This window comes from Grampus griseus (assembly GCF_964374135.1).
Source record: "Grampus griseus genome assembly, chromosome: 5".
NCBI lineage: Eukaryota > Metazoa > Chordata > Mammalia > Artiodactyla > Delphinidae > Grampus > Grampus griseus.
The window spans coordinates 78,034,603-78,052,987 of NC_138998.1; the positions used below are offsets into that span (position 1 = coordinate 78,034,603).

At 37.1% G+C, this 18,385-nt stretch overlaps 1 protein-coding gene across 1 annotated transcript in view; it reads left to right on the forward strand.

Annotated features, from left to right (window-relative positions):
• GSK3B (glycogen synthase kinase 3 beta) overlaps window positions 1-18,385 on the forward strand; it is a 197,803-nt gene that overhangs the window by 54,089 nt on the left and 125,329 nt on the right. The window contains exon 2 of the mRNA XM_082654334.1: window positions 13,764-13,957. Within this exon, the coding sequence (XP_082510460.1) occupies window positions 13,764-13,957 (194 nt within the window). The remainder of the gene's footprint in view (window positions 1-13,763; window positions 13,958-18,385) is intronic.

Here is an 18,385-nt window from a genome sequence, read left to right on the forward strand (position 1 = left end):
CTGCCAAAATGTCTAATTTTATAAATAATCTGCTTAATTAGAAACCATTCATCTCTCAGTGACATCAGTTTCATTTAAAGTATCTGATAGCTAAAGTAGTTAAACTACCTGTTTTTGCTGTAAAGCCAAAGTTGGGGAGATAGTGGATCTATTCTTCAAATGACCATTTCTGAGTTGCAGTGAATATATACTGAGGTATCAGACAAGAAGTCATTTAATTCAATCTAGTGATACTGAAATGGTTTACAAACCTGCTTAGTAATACAGCTCCTGGCCTCTTCTCCAATCCCCTGCCTCCATTCTTTTTTGCTCACTTAGCTCTAACCACGCTGCCTTGGGCTTTGGGTGCCCCCACTTTTAGAGAGTATGTATTTTCATACTGTAAAATTCACTCATTTAAATGGTACAATTCATTTATCTTTAGTTTGTTTACAGGGTTGTGCAATCATCACCACAATCTAATATTAGAACATTTCCCTCATCTCGCAAAGAAATCTCTAACCCATTAGCAATCATTACCTATCTTCTCCCCCACGCCCCTCCCCAACCCTAGGCAACCACTAATTTACCTTCTGTAGATTTGCTTATTCTGGACATCTCATGTAAACAGGATCATGCAATATATTGTCTTTGTGACTGACTACCCTTCTTTTAGTCCCCTATTTTCCTGAACTCCTTCAATGTCTTTCTTTTAACATGCCTTTATTATCTTTTCCCATCCTGTTGTCCCTCCCCCCTTCACACTTCTTCAAATTTCAACCAAAATATATCACTCTCTCTAGGTGACCCAACCCTAATTAGGTTCTAGATCCTCCATCATGGGCTTCCTTGAATCCTGTAGTTCTCTTTTACATACTCGTACCTCATTTGTTATATAACTGGATAATTATTTGTATAAATAATCTTTGCTTTTCTCACTAGACTCTAGGTCCATGAAAGCAAGGAGTTTGTTGTTTGTTGTTGATTTTCCACTGTCTAGTCTAGGAAGAAATAACTACTTGGATGAATACATTCAGGTGCTCAACCCAGTGAGAGGGGGGAAGTTTTTAGAGAAGAGAGGGAGGGTATTAATTGTGTGTATTAACTCTCAGTGTAACAACACTACTCATAGTTGAAAACGTAAGCTGAAAAATTAGAAAATTAGTGGTAAATTAGGCTTTATGTACATGTGTTGGACATAAGCATTGTCTATTACACTCTCCCAGAAATATGACTTGAGAAAATCTGTCACTAAAGGAAAGCTTAAGATGTTAGTGCCAGGTTAATTTCTGGAGTCCATTTATGTTGTTGACTAGATTATGTGGAATATTTATCCTACCCAAGAAGTGGAATAGCCCAACTAAAATATTCTCTCTTTTTAAAATTTGGAATCAAACATTTCAGGTTTCCAAGGACATTTGTAAATTATGGGTTCTGTTGTCTCCTTGGGACACAGTTTATTGCAGGAGCATGTTGCTTCACTTGCTTTGATGGATATATTAATGAATTTGTCAAGGTTCAACTGCTGTTATTGGTCTCTGAAGTCCACTATTTCTTCTCTATTTGTTATAGTACCTGGATTGTTTGGTACATTTGTTCTTTTCTCCCTTAATGTTTATTTGCTCCTTTTTGGATAATGCAGGGGCCTGGGGCAAAGGTATGTGACTATGGGTTGTGTGTATGGGGGTCTCAAAAATAGGGGGAAATAGTATATTTCTCCTTGATGAGATTTAAAGTAACATTTTAAGAGTAATAGTTCACGTGGCTTTCTGTTGACCTTGTTGATCTACAAGATCATAAGTTGCACGAGACTGTTTACCAAATCAAATCTCTGAAGCCTTAAACTCTGTCTCTACCGTTAAGCTCTTCTGTGGGTTCGTAGTTTCATTTTTTTATAATGGAAACTGGTGAGAAAGTATGATGGTGCTACAGATACTTTATAATTAACTTTTATTACAGTGTATTTCATCTGTGAAGCATGAATGTGCACAGAATGGAGGGCTGTATTGGATGGAGTCTTGAAGGGAATCAACTCAGAAATGTCTTCATTGCAGTCTTGCTCCTGTTATTTGTATATATTTGCACCAGAATGTTTTTAAAAAGATTTTTGGAACTTCGTTTCTTGTTAAAGTTAATTTCATAATCTGGGCAGCCAGTGGTACCTTTTCCTGTTTGGCCTTTTCTTAGAAGCAGATTGATCTATTAGTAACGGAGTCGTCACTTGGAGTTAGAATAGCTGTTTTAATGTGGCCCCTCTTAATAGTTAGTGATTTCCAATGAGTCTCTTAACTTCCTGGAGTCTCAGTTTCCTCATCTGTGAAGTGGAAGTAATTTCATGAACTTCACAGGATTATTAAGGTTAAGTAAGGTATTATGTGAAAATAATTAGTAAGGTGTCTGGCTCTATTATGTTACAGGAAATACTGAACCCAGATTTTGAATAAATATTGAATCCAGATTTCATTAATAAATAAATAACTAAATTCTCTTTGAACAGAAAACTCCATGAAGGAAGGGTTCTTATTTATCTTATTCATTTTTGGGGACCCCAGTTCTTAGCACAATACCTATTTAGTACACAGAGAATGCTCATGTTTTTAAAACTAAATTTATTTATTTTTGGCTGCGTTGGGTCTTTGTTGCTGCGCACAGGCTTCTCTCTAGTTGCGGCGAGCGGGGGCTACTCTTCGTTGTGGTGCATGGGCTTCTCATTGCGGTGGCCTCTCTTGTTGCGGAGCACGGGCTCTAGGCGCTTGGGCTTCAGTAGATGTGGCATGTGGGCTCTAGAGTGCAGGCTCAGTAGTTGTGACGCACGGGCTTAGTTGCTCCGTGGCATGTGGGATCTTCCTGGACCAGGGCTCGAACCCATGTCCCCTGCGTTGGCAAGCAGATTCTTAACCACTGTGCCACCAGGGAAGCCCCGATAATGCTTATTAAGCATGTGAAGAATTAATCAATAACAATGTATGTGAAGCAAAAATTCAACTGCATCTTCTTTTTCTGTTCTCAAGATTTTTGAAACTTTCTACAGTTAGCCTACTGTGTGCCATTAATGTGAGAGAATACTTACAAACTAGAAAGGTTGTATGTAACACAAACACATATGAGAATATTTTATAAATATAAAACACAGATGATTTATTAAAATACAAGTACTTGAAGTATAGGATTGCATTTCTGTCTCTCTTGTTCTCATTTTAAATGGTACTCACTTTCCCATTGACTTTAGAGTATGTGTTCCAGTGCTTCTGTAGATTGTGGGGGTATGGTATAAAAAAGGAACTTAGCCAGCAGTCACTGTTAATAGGCTTACGCTGGTCCTGTCCTGGTTTATCATTGGATCATGTAGGTAACAGTAGGAGATGACAGAGACCATCTGAAAAGGCAAGGTTAGCAAGGTAGGTGTTTCCCAAGGATGAGAGTTCTTTTTCTTTAAGTCCTCTTAGGCTTCTTACATTATAAGTTATGAGTCAGCAGTGTGAGAATTACTCTACCCTGGCATGGGGGTGTCCCAGCATGCTCTTCTGTGACCCACTAGTAAGAGGATCAGCCATACTTCTTAGGCAGTGGCAATTGAAGCCAACTCTTATTATAGTCCCACTGTGAGTGTAAGACTGTGTCATTTCAATGCTCTTTATTTAACAGAGCCCAGTTAGCTTCTCTTGTAGCAGAGCTTTGTGAGGAGAAATGTAGAGTGGACTCTGCTTTGTGAATTGACCCAGTTGATCTGTCATTACTCTTCCTCCATGGAAAGATGGGCCTGGGACTTGTCCTATTTAAATGGCATTGTTCTGTTCTCTAAAGTCCATTTTTGTGGGCAGAGTACTGGGGAATGTTGTCAGCTTTTGGAGGAAGGAAGAAAGGGGTAAATATGAAAACCAATATGGATTTGATTCCAAAGGATTAGCATCAGTTGGGACAATGCTATTTAATATATTTTTCTCTTAGGCATATTTATTAACTATAAACGTAGTGTTATTAGTCATGTAGTTATAAATGTAATCTAAAAATTAATTAACCACTATTTGAAAGTGTATGGTGTTCCTTATGGAAATGGAATTGACAGAACTCTTATTACCTGGTTATTTTATTTTTCATAGTTAAAGAGATTCTTGTAAAGTTCTTAGGAGGTACCCTATCTCATTTCCACTTTAACAGTTTAACAAGTTAAACTGTAACATTTTATGTTTATTTTCCTCCCAGATTATACAGAATAGTCTTAGCCTGTAAACAGATTGTGTTTTAAAAGTTCATCAGTTGTTTTGGAACTCAAAACATACTTTTTCACTGAAAGTTTTGTAAATATGTGAAATAAAAATAATTAGGTTCCCAGGCTATCCTACAAAAGCCTAACTAAGCCATAATTAGCTCAGATATCTACATACTATAGTGAAAAATAATAGAGAATAATAATATTCTCTATATTATATTATTACTGATAATATAATATCATATTATAATATTATTTTAGTAAAACTAAACCCCCCCCTAAAAATTAGTTTTGAAAAATTCTTCCAAATGCTGGTACTACTAGATTGATAAAGGGATTTAATCTGAGGGAGATGAGAAGTAGATAGAGACTATGGGAAACTGACATCTTTCTGGGTACTTTCAGGAGCTTAATAGATGGATGGGATTGGCTTTTTAACTCATGGCTTTACTTTCTCTTGATACTGGTGTAAGAGCAGAAGTGCTATCCTTTTGCTTACCAGCTGTGGTTAAGGTTGCTTTTTTAGTTCTTGAGTGGAATGAAGTGATAGGGAAAAGAAAGGGAGAGAAAGTTTCTTTTGGTAACTACAACTTGAAAACAAACAGACAGAAGGTGAAGTAACCTAGGATGTCTGTTGTCTGAGGTGGATTTAATTGACATAAGAATAATGCAAGTGTAAGGGAGTGGGGGGAGAGTATAACAATGTGAATGATTCCTGTTCTGGGAGAGAGAAGGTGATAATAAGAAAGTGTGTTGAGTTAGACAACCCTGTGTTGGTCAGTAACTGGTGCTGGGTACCTTTGGAAGCTGTTTAGAACTGGGAATGAGGAACAGTGTGCTAATTTGGTATTTATATTTGCACATATTTCAGAGTTGGTTTTTCATGATGTGGGACAGCATCTACCACCAAATATTACATAGATTTGGGGGTATTTTTTAAAATAAATACAATTATCATTATTAAGCAAGTATGCTGTTATCTTTACATTTATGAAAAGTGAAATATTGTATGTTAATTATGTTAACATGTAATGGGTTTATTTTTGTTATTTCTGTTATTTTTAAATGAATTAATAAATCAGTATTTTTAAAACTTAAAAAAAAAGGGAAATATTGTAATTCAGCCAGATCAATAGGAGATTCCTAAAACTGTGTAATGTAGAGAGATTTAGTCTTCATATTTCTTTTTTGTTTCTTGATTAGAAAAATCATGCTCCCCTGCTTTTTCTGTCCCCAGTAGGTTTCTTATTTAGAATAAACCACACAAACCCCCCGCCCCCGCAGACGTGCCCCCACCAAAAAAAAAAAAGGCAGGAAATGTTTCTTCTGTTCCTGCAAAAGTAGCAGCTGTCGTTAACCAGTGGATTATTATTTTGTATTGTGATGAATCTGTTCAAGTACTTAAATTTTTGCTATCAGGTCACTGATTTGATTTTCCTCAGAGGAATTCTGACTCTCATTTTACTCATTTTAGATAGCCTTATGTATCAGGTAGCCTTATGTCTCAGGCAAAACGAAGCAATTTTTTATTGAAAGTATTTTTGCAGTTTATATTAAAATGTGTGAGGGGACTTCCCTGGTGGCGCAGTGGTTAAGAATCCGCCAGCCAGTGCAGGGGACACGGCTTCGAGCCCTGGTCCGGGAAGATCCCACATGTCGCGGAGCAACTAAGCCTGTGCCCCACAACTACTGAGCCTGTGCTCTAGAGCGCACATGCTGCAACTACTGAAGCCCGCGTGCAGCAATGAAGACCCAAACGAAGCCACAAATAAATAACTAAATAAATAAAAATTTTAAAAATGTGTGAGGATGCTTAAGTGGTACTGTTGGCTGAGTTATTTTTACGGATTTATTTTGGAATAGAAATAAATGGCTTGGTTTGCTTCCATTTTTATAGGCATTGGAAAGTGTGTTAAACTTGGGAATTGGACGACCTGGGCAATTTTGCTTATCTTTTGAGCTTCAGTTCTACAGTTCATTATTGGTTCTATCCCCCCCATAGGACTGTTGCCTGGATAAAGTGAGGTTATGGGTCTAAACATGTTCATAAACTATCAAGTGCTCCACAAATATGTTATTGGTGAAGATGATGTGTGGTGATCATGGTTGGTCCCAGGGAAAATTGTCAAACCACTGAATTTGTCTTTGCATTTTCTTCTCAGTCTACTGAGTGACCCAGTCCTTTTGAGAGATTACAGAGTCTTGTATCATTTTAGAGGAGGAATTAGAGGTACTTGTTGTAGTGACTTTAAGAATTTTAGCAGATTTCAAAGTTTAGTGGAATCCTATAGGAAGCTGTTCACTTATAAATGAGCAAATATTTTACAGCCTGCTACGTGCATAGGCATAAAATGGGTTACAGCAATAAACGTGTGATAAACTTGATTGTTGCCCTCATGGATTGGATATAGTTGTTAAATTGTAATTGATAAAGCACATGGGACCAACCTAGAGTAACCAAGTCTTCTGGGAGAAAACAGATCCTGTCCTTCCCCTCTTTACTGCTGTTTGAAATATAGCATAAAATTTTAGGTTAATAACTTCTTTAAAATGCATATAAAAACACTTGTAAATTTGTATGCTGTGCTGTTGGAAAAGCAGTTTGGATTTAGGGGTGGAGATAACTTTGGTGCGTAGTTCAGGAGAAAGCAAGACTGAGTCAGGGTTTTGGGTTGTCAGAAGGTAATATTGAGCATTGAGGGGATGTGTGTCAGGCCAAGAACAGACGTAATCCATTAAAAAGAAATTATAGAGTGCTGATTTTAATATTACGGTCACTAAAGACTAGAATAAATTATATCAGCTTTGTGAGAGCTATTTTTTGGCTTTCTTCGGGATTCACAGCTGTTCAATACTGAAGTTGCCAGAAGTGTGATCACTGCTCAGTGAGTCATTGTGTTTTTTAAAGTAATTATTTGTTTCTTTAGTTTAAGTGTTTACCGTTTACTCTTCCCACCCATGTATGGTATACTGTTTCTTTGGTAATATGGTAAACTTCCTCATTAAGAAAGATTTTAATGTATTTGTCTACTTTCTCCCTGCACCAAATTGGTCACTTTTTGTAAATCAAGCAGATAAGCATGTTTAAGACTTAAAGATTCTAATGTTAATTCCTAAAAGCCAAAGCTCTTTAGACACATGCTGCAAGCCTTTTAGACTTCCATGGGAAATAAACCTGTTTCTAAAATATTGATACATCTTGATACTGTTTCAAGTGAAGGCTTAAGACCAAGTAAAATGTTTATTAATTTTGGGTTTGGTTTAATTTTATTCCAGTTCACTTGAGTTAGAAAAAAGGAAAAAATGTGCTTGATTCCAGTTCATAGTTCATGAATAAAATAATATTTAAATTCAGACTGTTGAAAATTAGCATGGTTCATTCTGGTTTTTGGTTTAAAGTAAAATTTGGGTTTTAAGAGAAGATTTAAAATTTGAGTAAATTAAAATTAGTTCAAAAGGAGTATAGATAACTTGAAGTAAGAGTTTTGCATCAGAATCTTCTGTAAAATATTTAAAATTTTCAGTTTTGCTGAAAATAGAAAGTTGATTTTAGGACCTTAACCCCTGTGTGTTATTTTCATGGCATAGTCTTAAGCAAAGTAGTAGGGTACAGGTTTTAGAGTAAATGGATAGGTCTGAATCCTGTGGGTACACTTTATTGAAGGGGTTACTTTGGGCAAATTACCAATGAACCTTTCAAACATCCTAGTTTCTCCCATTTGTTAAATGATTATCTGAGTACATCACAAAGTTGTACGAATTAAATGGTATTATGGTTCTTTCTCACAATATGGTAGCTAGGGGCTTCCCTGGTGGCACAGTGGTTAAGAATCCCCCTGCCGAGCTTCCCTGGTGGCGCAGTGGTTGAGAGTCCGCCTGCCGATGCAGGGGACACGGGTTCGTGCCCCGGTCCGGGAAGATCCCACATGCCGCGGAGCGGCTAGGCCCGTGAGCCATGGCCGCTGAGCCTGCGCGTCCAGAGCCTGTGCTCTGCAACGGGAGAGGCCACAACAGTGAGAGACCGGCGTACAGCGGAAAAAAAAAAAAAAAAGAATCTGCCTGTCAATGCAGGGGACACGTGTTCGAGCCCTGGTCCGGGAAGATCCCACATGCCGCGGAGCAACTAAGCGCGTGCGCCACAACTGAGTCTGCACTCTAGAGCCCCGCAAGCCACAGCTACTAAAGCCCGCATGCCTAGAGCCCGTGCTGTGCAACAAGAGAAGCCACCGCAATGAGAAGCCCGCGCACCATGCTGAAGAGTAGCTCCCACTCGCCGCAACTAGAGAAAGCCGTGCTCAGCAACAAAGACCCAACTCAGCCAAAAAAAAAAAAAAAAAAACAGTGGTTGCTAGAACTGCATTAAGAATCATTGGGGCGGGGGGCTTATTAAAAATACAGTTTCGGGCTTCCCTGGTGGCACAGTGGTTGAGAGTCCGCCTGCCGATGCAGGGGACACGGGTTCGTGCCCCGGTCCGGGAGGATCCCACATGCCGCGGAGCGGCTGGGCCCCGTGAGCCATGGCCGCTGAGCCTGCGCGTCCGGAGCCTGTGCTCCACAACGGGAGAGGGCACAACAGTGAGAGGCCCGCGTACCGCAAAAAAAAAAAAAAAAAATACAGTTTCTGCCCTACTGCAGATTTACTGAGTCTTTTTAGTGGTGAAATTCTAGAATCTTCATTCTTAGTAAACTCTCCCAGGTGACTCTTACGTCCACTGTGAGTGGTGCTTCCAAACTGTAAAATAGTACTCAAGGAATATACTTATATATGTATTGATGTAAATTGAGATGTCCCTTGCCCAGTTCTTATCCATTGCTGCATATTGATGCTCTGAAGAAACCAAAATTACTTGGAAAAGGGTTATGAACAGAGTAATTCTCCTACCTGTAAATATACACATGTGGCAAATTGTGTTATTTGTTTTGGCTGCTTGTTGTTGCCATGTTTTTAGTAAACCTTCCATTCTGTTTTGCTATTTTTAAGGTTTCTATATACCTTATCCCTAGGGATTTGTATCTGATCAATGGCAAGTGCAAGAAGTTAAAACACTACTAACTGTTTAGCAGGAAGTAGTCATTTCCCAAATCCTAATAATTCTGCTCGAGTGATTTTTATATAAATTCAAGAGCAGACATTTGCTGGGCCACCTGCATTGTGCTGAACCCTCTGCTAATTTGTACTAGGGAAATAAATCTAAATGATTTAGGTAATGTCTGGCTTTCCTAAGAGCTCATAGTCAAGTGGGGGGCTCGGACTCTTAATAATTATAGAACATTGTGATCAGCACTGTAGTAGGGCACGTACCTGGTGGTAAAAGAGCATAGCAGAAGAATTTTTTCAATTCCCACTACCAATAATTCTTCAGAGAAACTATAATTTATTGAGCACTCACTATATGGCATGTACTTAAAAAACAAAACAAAACAAAACTGCTTAACCTGTGTTATTTAATCATTACAACAACCCTATGAAGTAGCAGCTATTTACATTTTATAGATACTAAGTGGTAGAATACGTGATTCAAACCTTGGTCTGACTTCAGAGCCCATATTAACACCATTATGCCTCTCTCTAAGGACAAAAATGACTGATTTGTTTTTCTTAAGATTACTTTTATGGTTCTTCAGAATTGATGCTTGTTAATCATTTGGCATGGTATCTGCCTGTGATTGAAAATGTGGTATTATTGCACTATCAAGGACTTGGGAGTCTTTTCTGTCTCACCTTTATCCTCTATCACCCTATGTTTTCCTTTCATTTCTAGAAGTGATATACAGGAAAACATCTCCAAAAGCCAGCTCATGTATAACATCTGTCCTTTTTTTTTTTTTTTTTGCGGTACGCGGGCCTCTCACTGTTGTGCCCTCTCCCGTTGCGGAGTACAGGCTCCGGACGCGCAGGCTCAGTGGCCATGGCTCACGGGCCCAGCTGCTCCGCGGCATGTGGGATCTTCCTGGACCAGGGCACGAACCCGTGTCCCCTGCATCGGCAGGCGGACTCTCAACCACTGCGCCACCAGGGAAGCCCCTAAAATTTTTTATCGTGCTGTTGACATTAGGATTGATTTGACTGATTCAGCTGCTTAGTTTGCATTCTCTTTCTTTCTTCATAGTTTTGCTCCAAGTTATGAGAGCAGTTGCACACTCGCTAGAGCTTCCACATCATAGGGTAGAGGCCCTATTTCTGGACAATAATAAGCTTATTTTAGAATTTGTCTAACTCTGATGTTCTGTGGACCTCAGTTCCTTGTTTCTTATTTCTTTTGCTTATTAATTTTTATGTTGTTTTCATGTCTCTAAGCTGTTGTGTTTATTTAGGGGAGGACATCTTGCTTTAATAGAAGTTCCTTAGCCATATACTTAAGATAAAGAGTTATTTGAAGTTTAATTTAAAAACCTGAAAATTTGACAGTGGTCAGTGTTTCCCCTTCAGACTATCTTAATCATGCGTGAAAATAAGGTTTTTTGGTTCTTTTAAGTAATTTATATAATAATATTTTTCAATAGACTGTTATATTGTTTTTGAACATCCATAAACATAGCTATCTGTTATATCTCTTCATGAGAAACAATAGTCAGAGCTAGTTTCCTTACTAATCCTATTGTTAGGTTAAAAAGCTTCATAAAAATACCTTGTATCCTCCTTGTATCATACCGGGTGTGCTGGTTTCTCTGGGCTTTGTAGACTTTTAATTTTCTGCTATTTCTACACGGGAGACATTCTTCTGGAGGTAAAGGAAGATTTAATATAGATAATCGTTGCTGACTTTGTTCAGTTTATTTAGTAGTATGACTTATTAACATCTCTAAAAGCCTCCTAGTTAAAAAGGGTCACAGTTGCTTTTTCTCAGCTCTGAATCATTAAGAAATACTAAAATTAGAATGTCAGTGTCAGATACCTCCTAAATATTTACATATGCCCAAAGTGGCCTTTTGGGTTTTGGATGGATCGATTGTTCTGAGGAGTGACTTCAGAAGACAAAAAAATGTAACCACAAGGTGTTGCTGTGTTTGAGAGACTGAGAACAAGACTGCACATATCATTTTGGGATACATATAAGGGGCTTTGTAAAATTGTATTCTGTATTTAACAGCCTTCAATTGAAAGTGGTTGTTCTGTTGCATACCACCTTTCCATTGCTTTATGAGGAGTCTTTTGTGGTTTATATATTTAAGATTTATCCACTGTGCTAAAGAATAGGGGATTTAATTCTATGTTCTAATCAGAATAGGAAATTCATACCACCTGAGTGAATTTTAGTTGTAATAGAGGATTCCAGGAGTTCTCTGGCCAGAAGAGAGTGCCTGAAACTGAGCTGTTCCCACTGCTTTGCTGTTGTTGCTCCTGAGAGACAGTGGCATTTTTTAGGGACCAATTTTATTGTAGTTGGTGTGAAGCTCATGATACCATGCATTCTGGGAAATTCAATATTGGGCAAAGTGGTGACTTTTTTTTTTATTTTTTAATGAGGCATGTCTGTTATGAATTCTAGCTTTTCATGAGGATTTTGGTTTCTTGGTAGCAGTGTTTAAAATGCTGCTCTGTTGTTAAGATCCAAAGTTATGCAGTTTCTAGTAGCAAAAGTTAAATTGTTTGAACATCACAGAATCAATTGTTTTATATTTTTGTTTTCCATATGCTTTTGCTTTGGGATAACTTTCAAACTAATGTTGCCAAAGTATCTTTGGAAAAAGCTCTTTAGCTATTAATAAATGAATAATTGAGGACTGAAAACTACAAAAGATTATTCATGTATTCTCTTACTATTATTCTGGAACTGACCTTTTTTACATCATATTTTCAGAAACATCTGCTTCTTGGGGGGTGGGGTGGGTAATGGTATATGAAGTCGGTCTTTCAGCTGTAGTAGGAAGGTTGTAAAATAATGGCAGAGGCAGCCTGACGTGAATGAAGAGTTCTTTTACTTAAAGCTTTATGATATTGGACAAGTTAATCTCTCTTACTTTCCTTATTTGCATAGTAAACATGGCCCTCCATATAAGTATTAGAGTAGATGAAACAATCGGAAAGTTCTTTTGTACAGTGAAATTTTATACAGCTGTTATTTTATTGCTGAGTCAGCAAATTGCAGTGCCAAATGGTGACATGCTTTTCCTTGGCACACTAGCTGCTGACTGTCCCATGCATTACTAATGCTCATACCAAGTCACCCCCGGTGTTACCTTGCCATTCTTTACAGCTCTGCTATTTCAGATCTCTGATGGAGCAGTCTGAAGAGCTTGGTGATTTCTGAATAAAAATTCCAGGATGCTTAGGCTCAAAGAGCCATTGTTCCTTGTATACCCAGGATTTCCTACTAGTGGGAGAATATAGTCTGTAAGAGTTCTCAGCAGTTTCTCTAACTGCTCAAAAGAGAACAGAGTAAACCTTTTAATTTTTACTAAGATAGTGACCAGAGGTTTTTGTTGTTGTTGTTTGGTTTGGTATCTAGGGTTAAATATTACATTATTTTTCTTCTATGAGGTTAGTATGAACTCAGTGAGCATCTTAAAAATAAAATTGCTATAATGGAAGAGTAAGAGAGAGAAGAAAAAGAAGTGAAGTTTAGTCAGTGAGCCTAAGGACTTACATTGTAGTGAGAATTGGTTTTAGATTTGTCAGGAAAGAGAGAACAAGCACGAAGTCATAATTGCTACTTCACAAAGATTGTAGTCCCTAGAATCTTTGTGTATTCTGGAATCACTAAAAGAACAATTTAAAGCTTCTTAAAATTAAGTGCTAGGTAGTATAGAATGGTTTAGAATAGTTTAAGAATTCCGAGATATGAACTGTGCTTAGTCAAGAAGGAGGTGGCTCTTGAGCTTGAATTGAAGAGTCTTTGGATTGTTACTGGCGAGGAGAGAAAGCAGAAGAGTTAAGGAGATGGTCATGAGTGGGCAGAGACCCCAGAGCTGGAGAGCTAGTTATGAATGAGGCTCAGTTCAGAATGGGTTTGATTTTTCTTTTAAGTTTTGCATCTCTTACCCCCAAATTTAACATTCCGCTATTTCTTTTACCCATCAGACGTTTCTTGGAAAGGCATCATTATTTTCTGAAGAAGAAATAAGACACGGAGAAGCAAAAACTCAAAGCCTTACCTTCCTAAAGGGAGAGTGGTCTGAATAGAGTCAGCATATTTAGACTTTTTCAATTGCACTTATCTTATTTTCAAGTAAAATAAGAAAGCCCTGAGGAAAGAATTAGGGCCTTTAGAGTTGGACAGATAAGGATTCTTTCGTGGGTCCATCATTCGCCTTTTGACTGAACAAATGTAACATTCTTCTCATTATGTTTAATATAGGAACAGTTTTGTCTACTTCATGGGGTTGTTTTCATTAAATGAAGTCATATATATAAACTAAGCATGGTGTCTGGTCTATGGAATGACTGAATAAATGGTGGTTAAAATAATTACTTATAATTGAAACAAATAGTTGAAGTAATACTATGTGATAAACTAAGATGAGCATTTAAAAATAATTTGTAGTAAAGAATATAGTTTACTTGGTATACTTTGGCAATTTTCTCTGTTGAATTCTTTACAGTTCTCATTTATCTATCCCTTATTTCTTCTAGGAGACAAGGATGGCAGCAAGGTGACCACAGTGGTGGCAACTCCTGGGCAGGGTCCAGACAGGCCACAAGAAGTCAGCTATACAGACACTAAAGTGATTGGGAATGGGTCATTTGGTGTGGTATATCAAGCCAAACTTTGTGATTCAGGAGAGCTGGTTGCCATCAAGAAAGTATTACAGGACAAGAGATTTAAGGTAAGACCTTCAGTATTTCATGTATTTTGTTGCTGTCAATACATGTAAATAATTATTTTTTCAGTTGTTTCTCTTTGCTTTAAATTTCATTTATTGAACAAATTTTTATTCAGCTCAACTACTGTAGTGACTTTATTTCGCATTGTGTATTATGTAGAGATAAAATTTACTGAAGATTGCAGTATTTTTTTTTGAACTGCTGTGAGTGACATATGTATTTAAAATGCTGTGAAATGTAGATTAAAATTTCTTAATTTCTGTTTTAAAATGTGACCTTTCTCTGCCTTGGTTGTCACTGGTGTAGGAGACCAGAGAAACATTACCTGTAGCATATGATCATTTGGTACAGTTGACTATGCTTCCTCTCTTGAAAAATTTCCTTTGAGTCAGTGATATAACACTATCATTTTTTTCCCCCATAACTGACCTTTCTTTGCTATCTTCTTATGTCTCCCTTTCATCTGCCCCTAGAAAGCAGTACTCCCCACAGTTCAGCTTATTTTTATTTCTTACACCGTCTCTTTAGGGTGTCCTGTACATAGATGGTCAGGGTCACCTGTACGTTATGGTATAGTGGAGAATCAGTGAGACCTGCACTCTAATCAAGGCTCTGCCATTAACAAGCCATGCAACTCTGTTCCCTTCCCTACTCTTCCTACCTCTGCAACATTTTACTGAGAGTCTCCTGTGTACTAGGAACTGTGCTAAACATTGAGGGATTAAAAAAAAAAATAAGAGGTGATCACTGCTCTGAAATAGCACACAGCCTAGTGTCTGTATGCTCCAGAATGTCCTGAACTTTCTAAAGAGATTTAAAAAAAAAATTCTGAAGTTTTTGTCTTCAATTCTCTCTCTCCCAAGCACTAGTACCATGTTGCCCAGTCTGAAGGTACTGTTATTTCATATTGGCAAGGTTTCTTATCTAACTCTGACTTAAACTTTCAATCTTAAAGGAAATCCTCTCTATTGGCTCCCATTTGTTGTGGCTCTTTCCTTCTAATGGTTTTCTCATTTACCTGTCATTCAGGCTCTTTCATTCTCTCATACCTCATATCCAGTGATTACCAAATTTGGTTGATTCCCCCCACCCCACCCCGCCAACTGCCTTGTTGAGCTATACCTTCTTTCCTTTTCTCATCACTGCTATTCTAGCCAGACCTTTGTCATTATTTGGCTTAACGACTAGTAAGACTCTTGCCTCTGATCTTCTCACTTCCAGTCTTTCTGTATACCAACATTAGAATAATCCCACAGTTCAGTTTGGTCATGTTGTTTCTCCTACACACAAATCTTCTATGGGTTCCTCATAGCCTAGAAAATAAAGCCTGCCCAGTTTTAATTGTACATTCGGGAGCTTCTATAGTCTTGCCTTATCTCCAGATATTCAGCTTTTACAAACCTTATGTATCACTATCTTTGAGATATATTGGTTTTTATGGCCTCTCTGCTTTTGTTCAGTTTCCGTTCTGTCACTTGCATTCTCCTGCTGTCTAAACCGTGTGCATATATAAAGATCCATGTCAGTTTCTTCCTTTATGAAATTTCCCAGATGATTCCAGCCAGCCCTATGGATCTTGCTAGTCTAGATTCCTTGAACACTTATTGTTCATAAACTAGGAAATTCCAAATTTTTTCATGACAAGGACTCCATTTTTATTATGTGTGTCTCCAGGATATCCACACACTTAATGTGTTTTTTAATTAATAGTTGCTGATAGCAGATACTTATCAAATCCTTAAAATATGCCAGGTGATCTAAGGCTTTTACATGAGTAGTTTTATAGGAGCTTTACCGTTAGTCCTGTGATATTGGTACTGTTATTATTCAGATAAGGAAACCTACACACAAAGAGATTATAAATTAACTTGTCCAGGGTCATACAGTTAGCACGTGGATAGATGGGTAGGTATTTGAATCCAAGCAGTCTGACTCCAGAGTGCTTTATTATATTTTATCATTGCTGTATCAAACCAGTATATTCTGTTCAGAAGATACTTCGGTTAGTTCTTCTTTTTCTTGCTTTTTAAAAAAATTTTAATTTTTCCCTTTATCATATTTAAGTTATTTCAACTGAAATACAATTTGGTTCATCTGTTTTTGTATGTATCCCTTTGTAGAACTTTATCCCCATTCTTTTTGACTTTTTTAAAAAAATTTATATTTTCAGTCTGTGAAACGCTAATGGGGTTCTAAAAGTCAGAGATACACAAATGTCATTCCCTCTGTCTTGTTTCCACTCACTCCCTCTAGATAGCCAATCTCATTATGTTGTGATTTATTTTTTCTGGGTTTCTTTTGCACAAATGAGCAGTAAGTGTACAATCATCCCTTGGTATCCACAGTGGACTGGTTCCAGGACACCCAGTGGATACCAAAATCTGCAGATGCTCTAGTTCCGTATATAAAATGGTGTGGTATTTCCATGTAACCTAAGCTCATCCTCCCATATACTTTAAACCATCTCTAGAATACTTATAATACCTTGTTGATGCTATGTGAATAGTTGTAAATACAATTTAAATACTATGTAAATAGTTGCTGATGTGGCAAATTGAAGTTTTGATTTTGGGAACTTTCCAGAGCTTTTCCCCCCTGAATATTTTTGATCCCAGCTTGGCTGAATCCCTGGTTGCGGAATCCATGAATGCAGAGGGTAGACTGTAGTTCTCTTTTTTTCTTTCTTACACAAAGTGTAGTATTAGAGATACTCTTTTGTACTTTCCTTTTCTGTTAACTATAGTTCCTGAAAGTCATATCAGTTCAGAGATTTTTCTCATCCGTTTTAGAGCTTCATAGTATTGCAGAGTTGATTCCAACCATTCTTCTATATATGGATATTGAATTACTTTTCAATATTTTGTAATCTCCAAGGGGGCTGTTATGAAAAACTTTGTGCATAGGTATTTATTAGTAGATGTGTATCTTCACAATAAATTAAGAGAACTAGGGCTGCTGAATGACAACATAAACATATATGTAGTTTTGTATGATATTGCTAAATTCCCCTGCATAAGAGCTTGTACAGATTTGCATTCTCTCTAGTAATATATGAATGCCTATTTACCAACAAGGTTTGACAACATGCATTGATTTACTTTTTCAGTTTTTGCCAATCTGATAGGTGAGAAATGGTATCTCATTGTAGTTTTAATTTACAATCTTATGAATGTAGTTTAACATCCTTTCATGTGTTTAATGTCCACTTTTATCATATCTGGATTTTAGTTGTGATTAGAAAGCCTCTTCCTTATAAAATCTTATAGAAAGCCTTTTCCTCAGGTTAAAGAGAAATTCATCCATATTTTCTAGCACTTGTAAGTTTTCACTTTTTACAGTTAGATCCCTGATCCATTTGAAGTTTGTTCCTGTTTGTGGAGTTTATTCCTATGTATGGTATGAGTTATTGATCTAATTTTATCCTTTCTAAATCATTAATCATTTATCTCATTTATTAAAAAGTCTATGTTTGTTCCAGTGATTTGAGATGCTATTGTTATTATATGCTGAATTTCCACGGTAATTTGGTCTATTTCTGGACTTTCCATTCTGTTCTACTAGGTCATTTGCATATATCTAAGTCAGTACCACATTGTTTTAATTATAGAGCTCTATAGTATATTTCAGTGTCTGGTAGGGCTAATCCACCCATGTAGCTTTTCTTCTTCATGTTTTTCTAGCTATTTTTGGATGTTTATTTTTCCCGATGAACTTTGGTATCAGTTTGACTAACTTCATGAAAAAGCTCATTGATATTTTTAATTGGAATTTCATCAACTTTATAAACTAACTTAGGGAGTTAAATCACCTGTCCATGATGCTGAATTACCTTATCCAGGAATAAGAGATGCCTTTCCATTTGTTCAAGTTTACTTTTGTATCTTTTAGGAGTTTTACTTATATAGGCTTTGACATTTCTTATTAAGCTTATTTTATTGCTTCTGTTGCTATTATATAATTTTGTTTTTCTTTTTATTTTTTTCTGCTAAATGCTATAACGTGGCAGGCTGTGTGACACCAGGCTCAGTTCTTTCCAGTGTATCACCTTTTCTTTGTGAAACTTAAGTATTCTTTGTTCTCCTTGCTAAATGTTAGCTGTTTCCAAAAATATAAAATTTGGTGTATTGACCGATTCATTTCTCTTGATTATCATAAAATAGGCATTTTTTCTGACAACTTAAAATTCTGTAGTTTCACATTTGTAATTTTTACATAGCTGCTACCTAGGATTAAATAATCATGTATTTTGCATTAAATAATTACGTATTTTCAGGGAAAGGTGGAATAGGATCTTCTTGCACAATTACATAAACCAACATGCTTAACCTGCTGGTGTCAGTGAGAGGCAGTTTGTTGTGGTGAAAAAACAAGAAGAGAAAGAATGGTCAGAGATAGAAAGAAAACAAGAGTAATTATCCCTGCACTGTAGT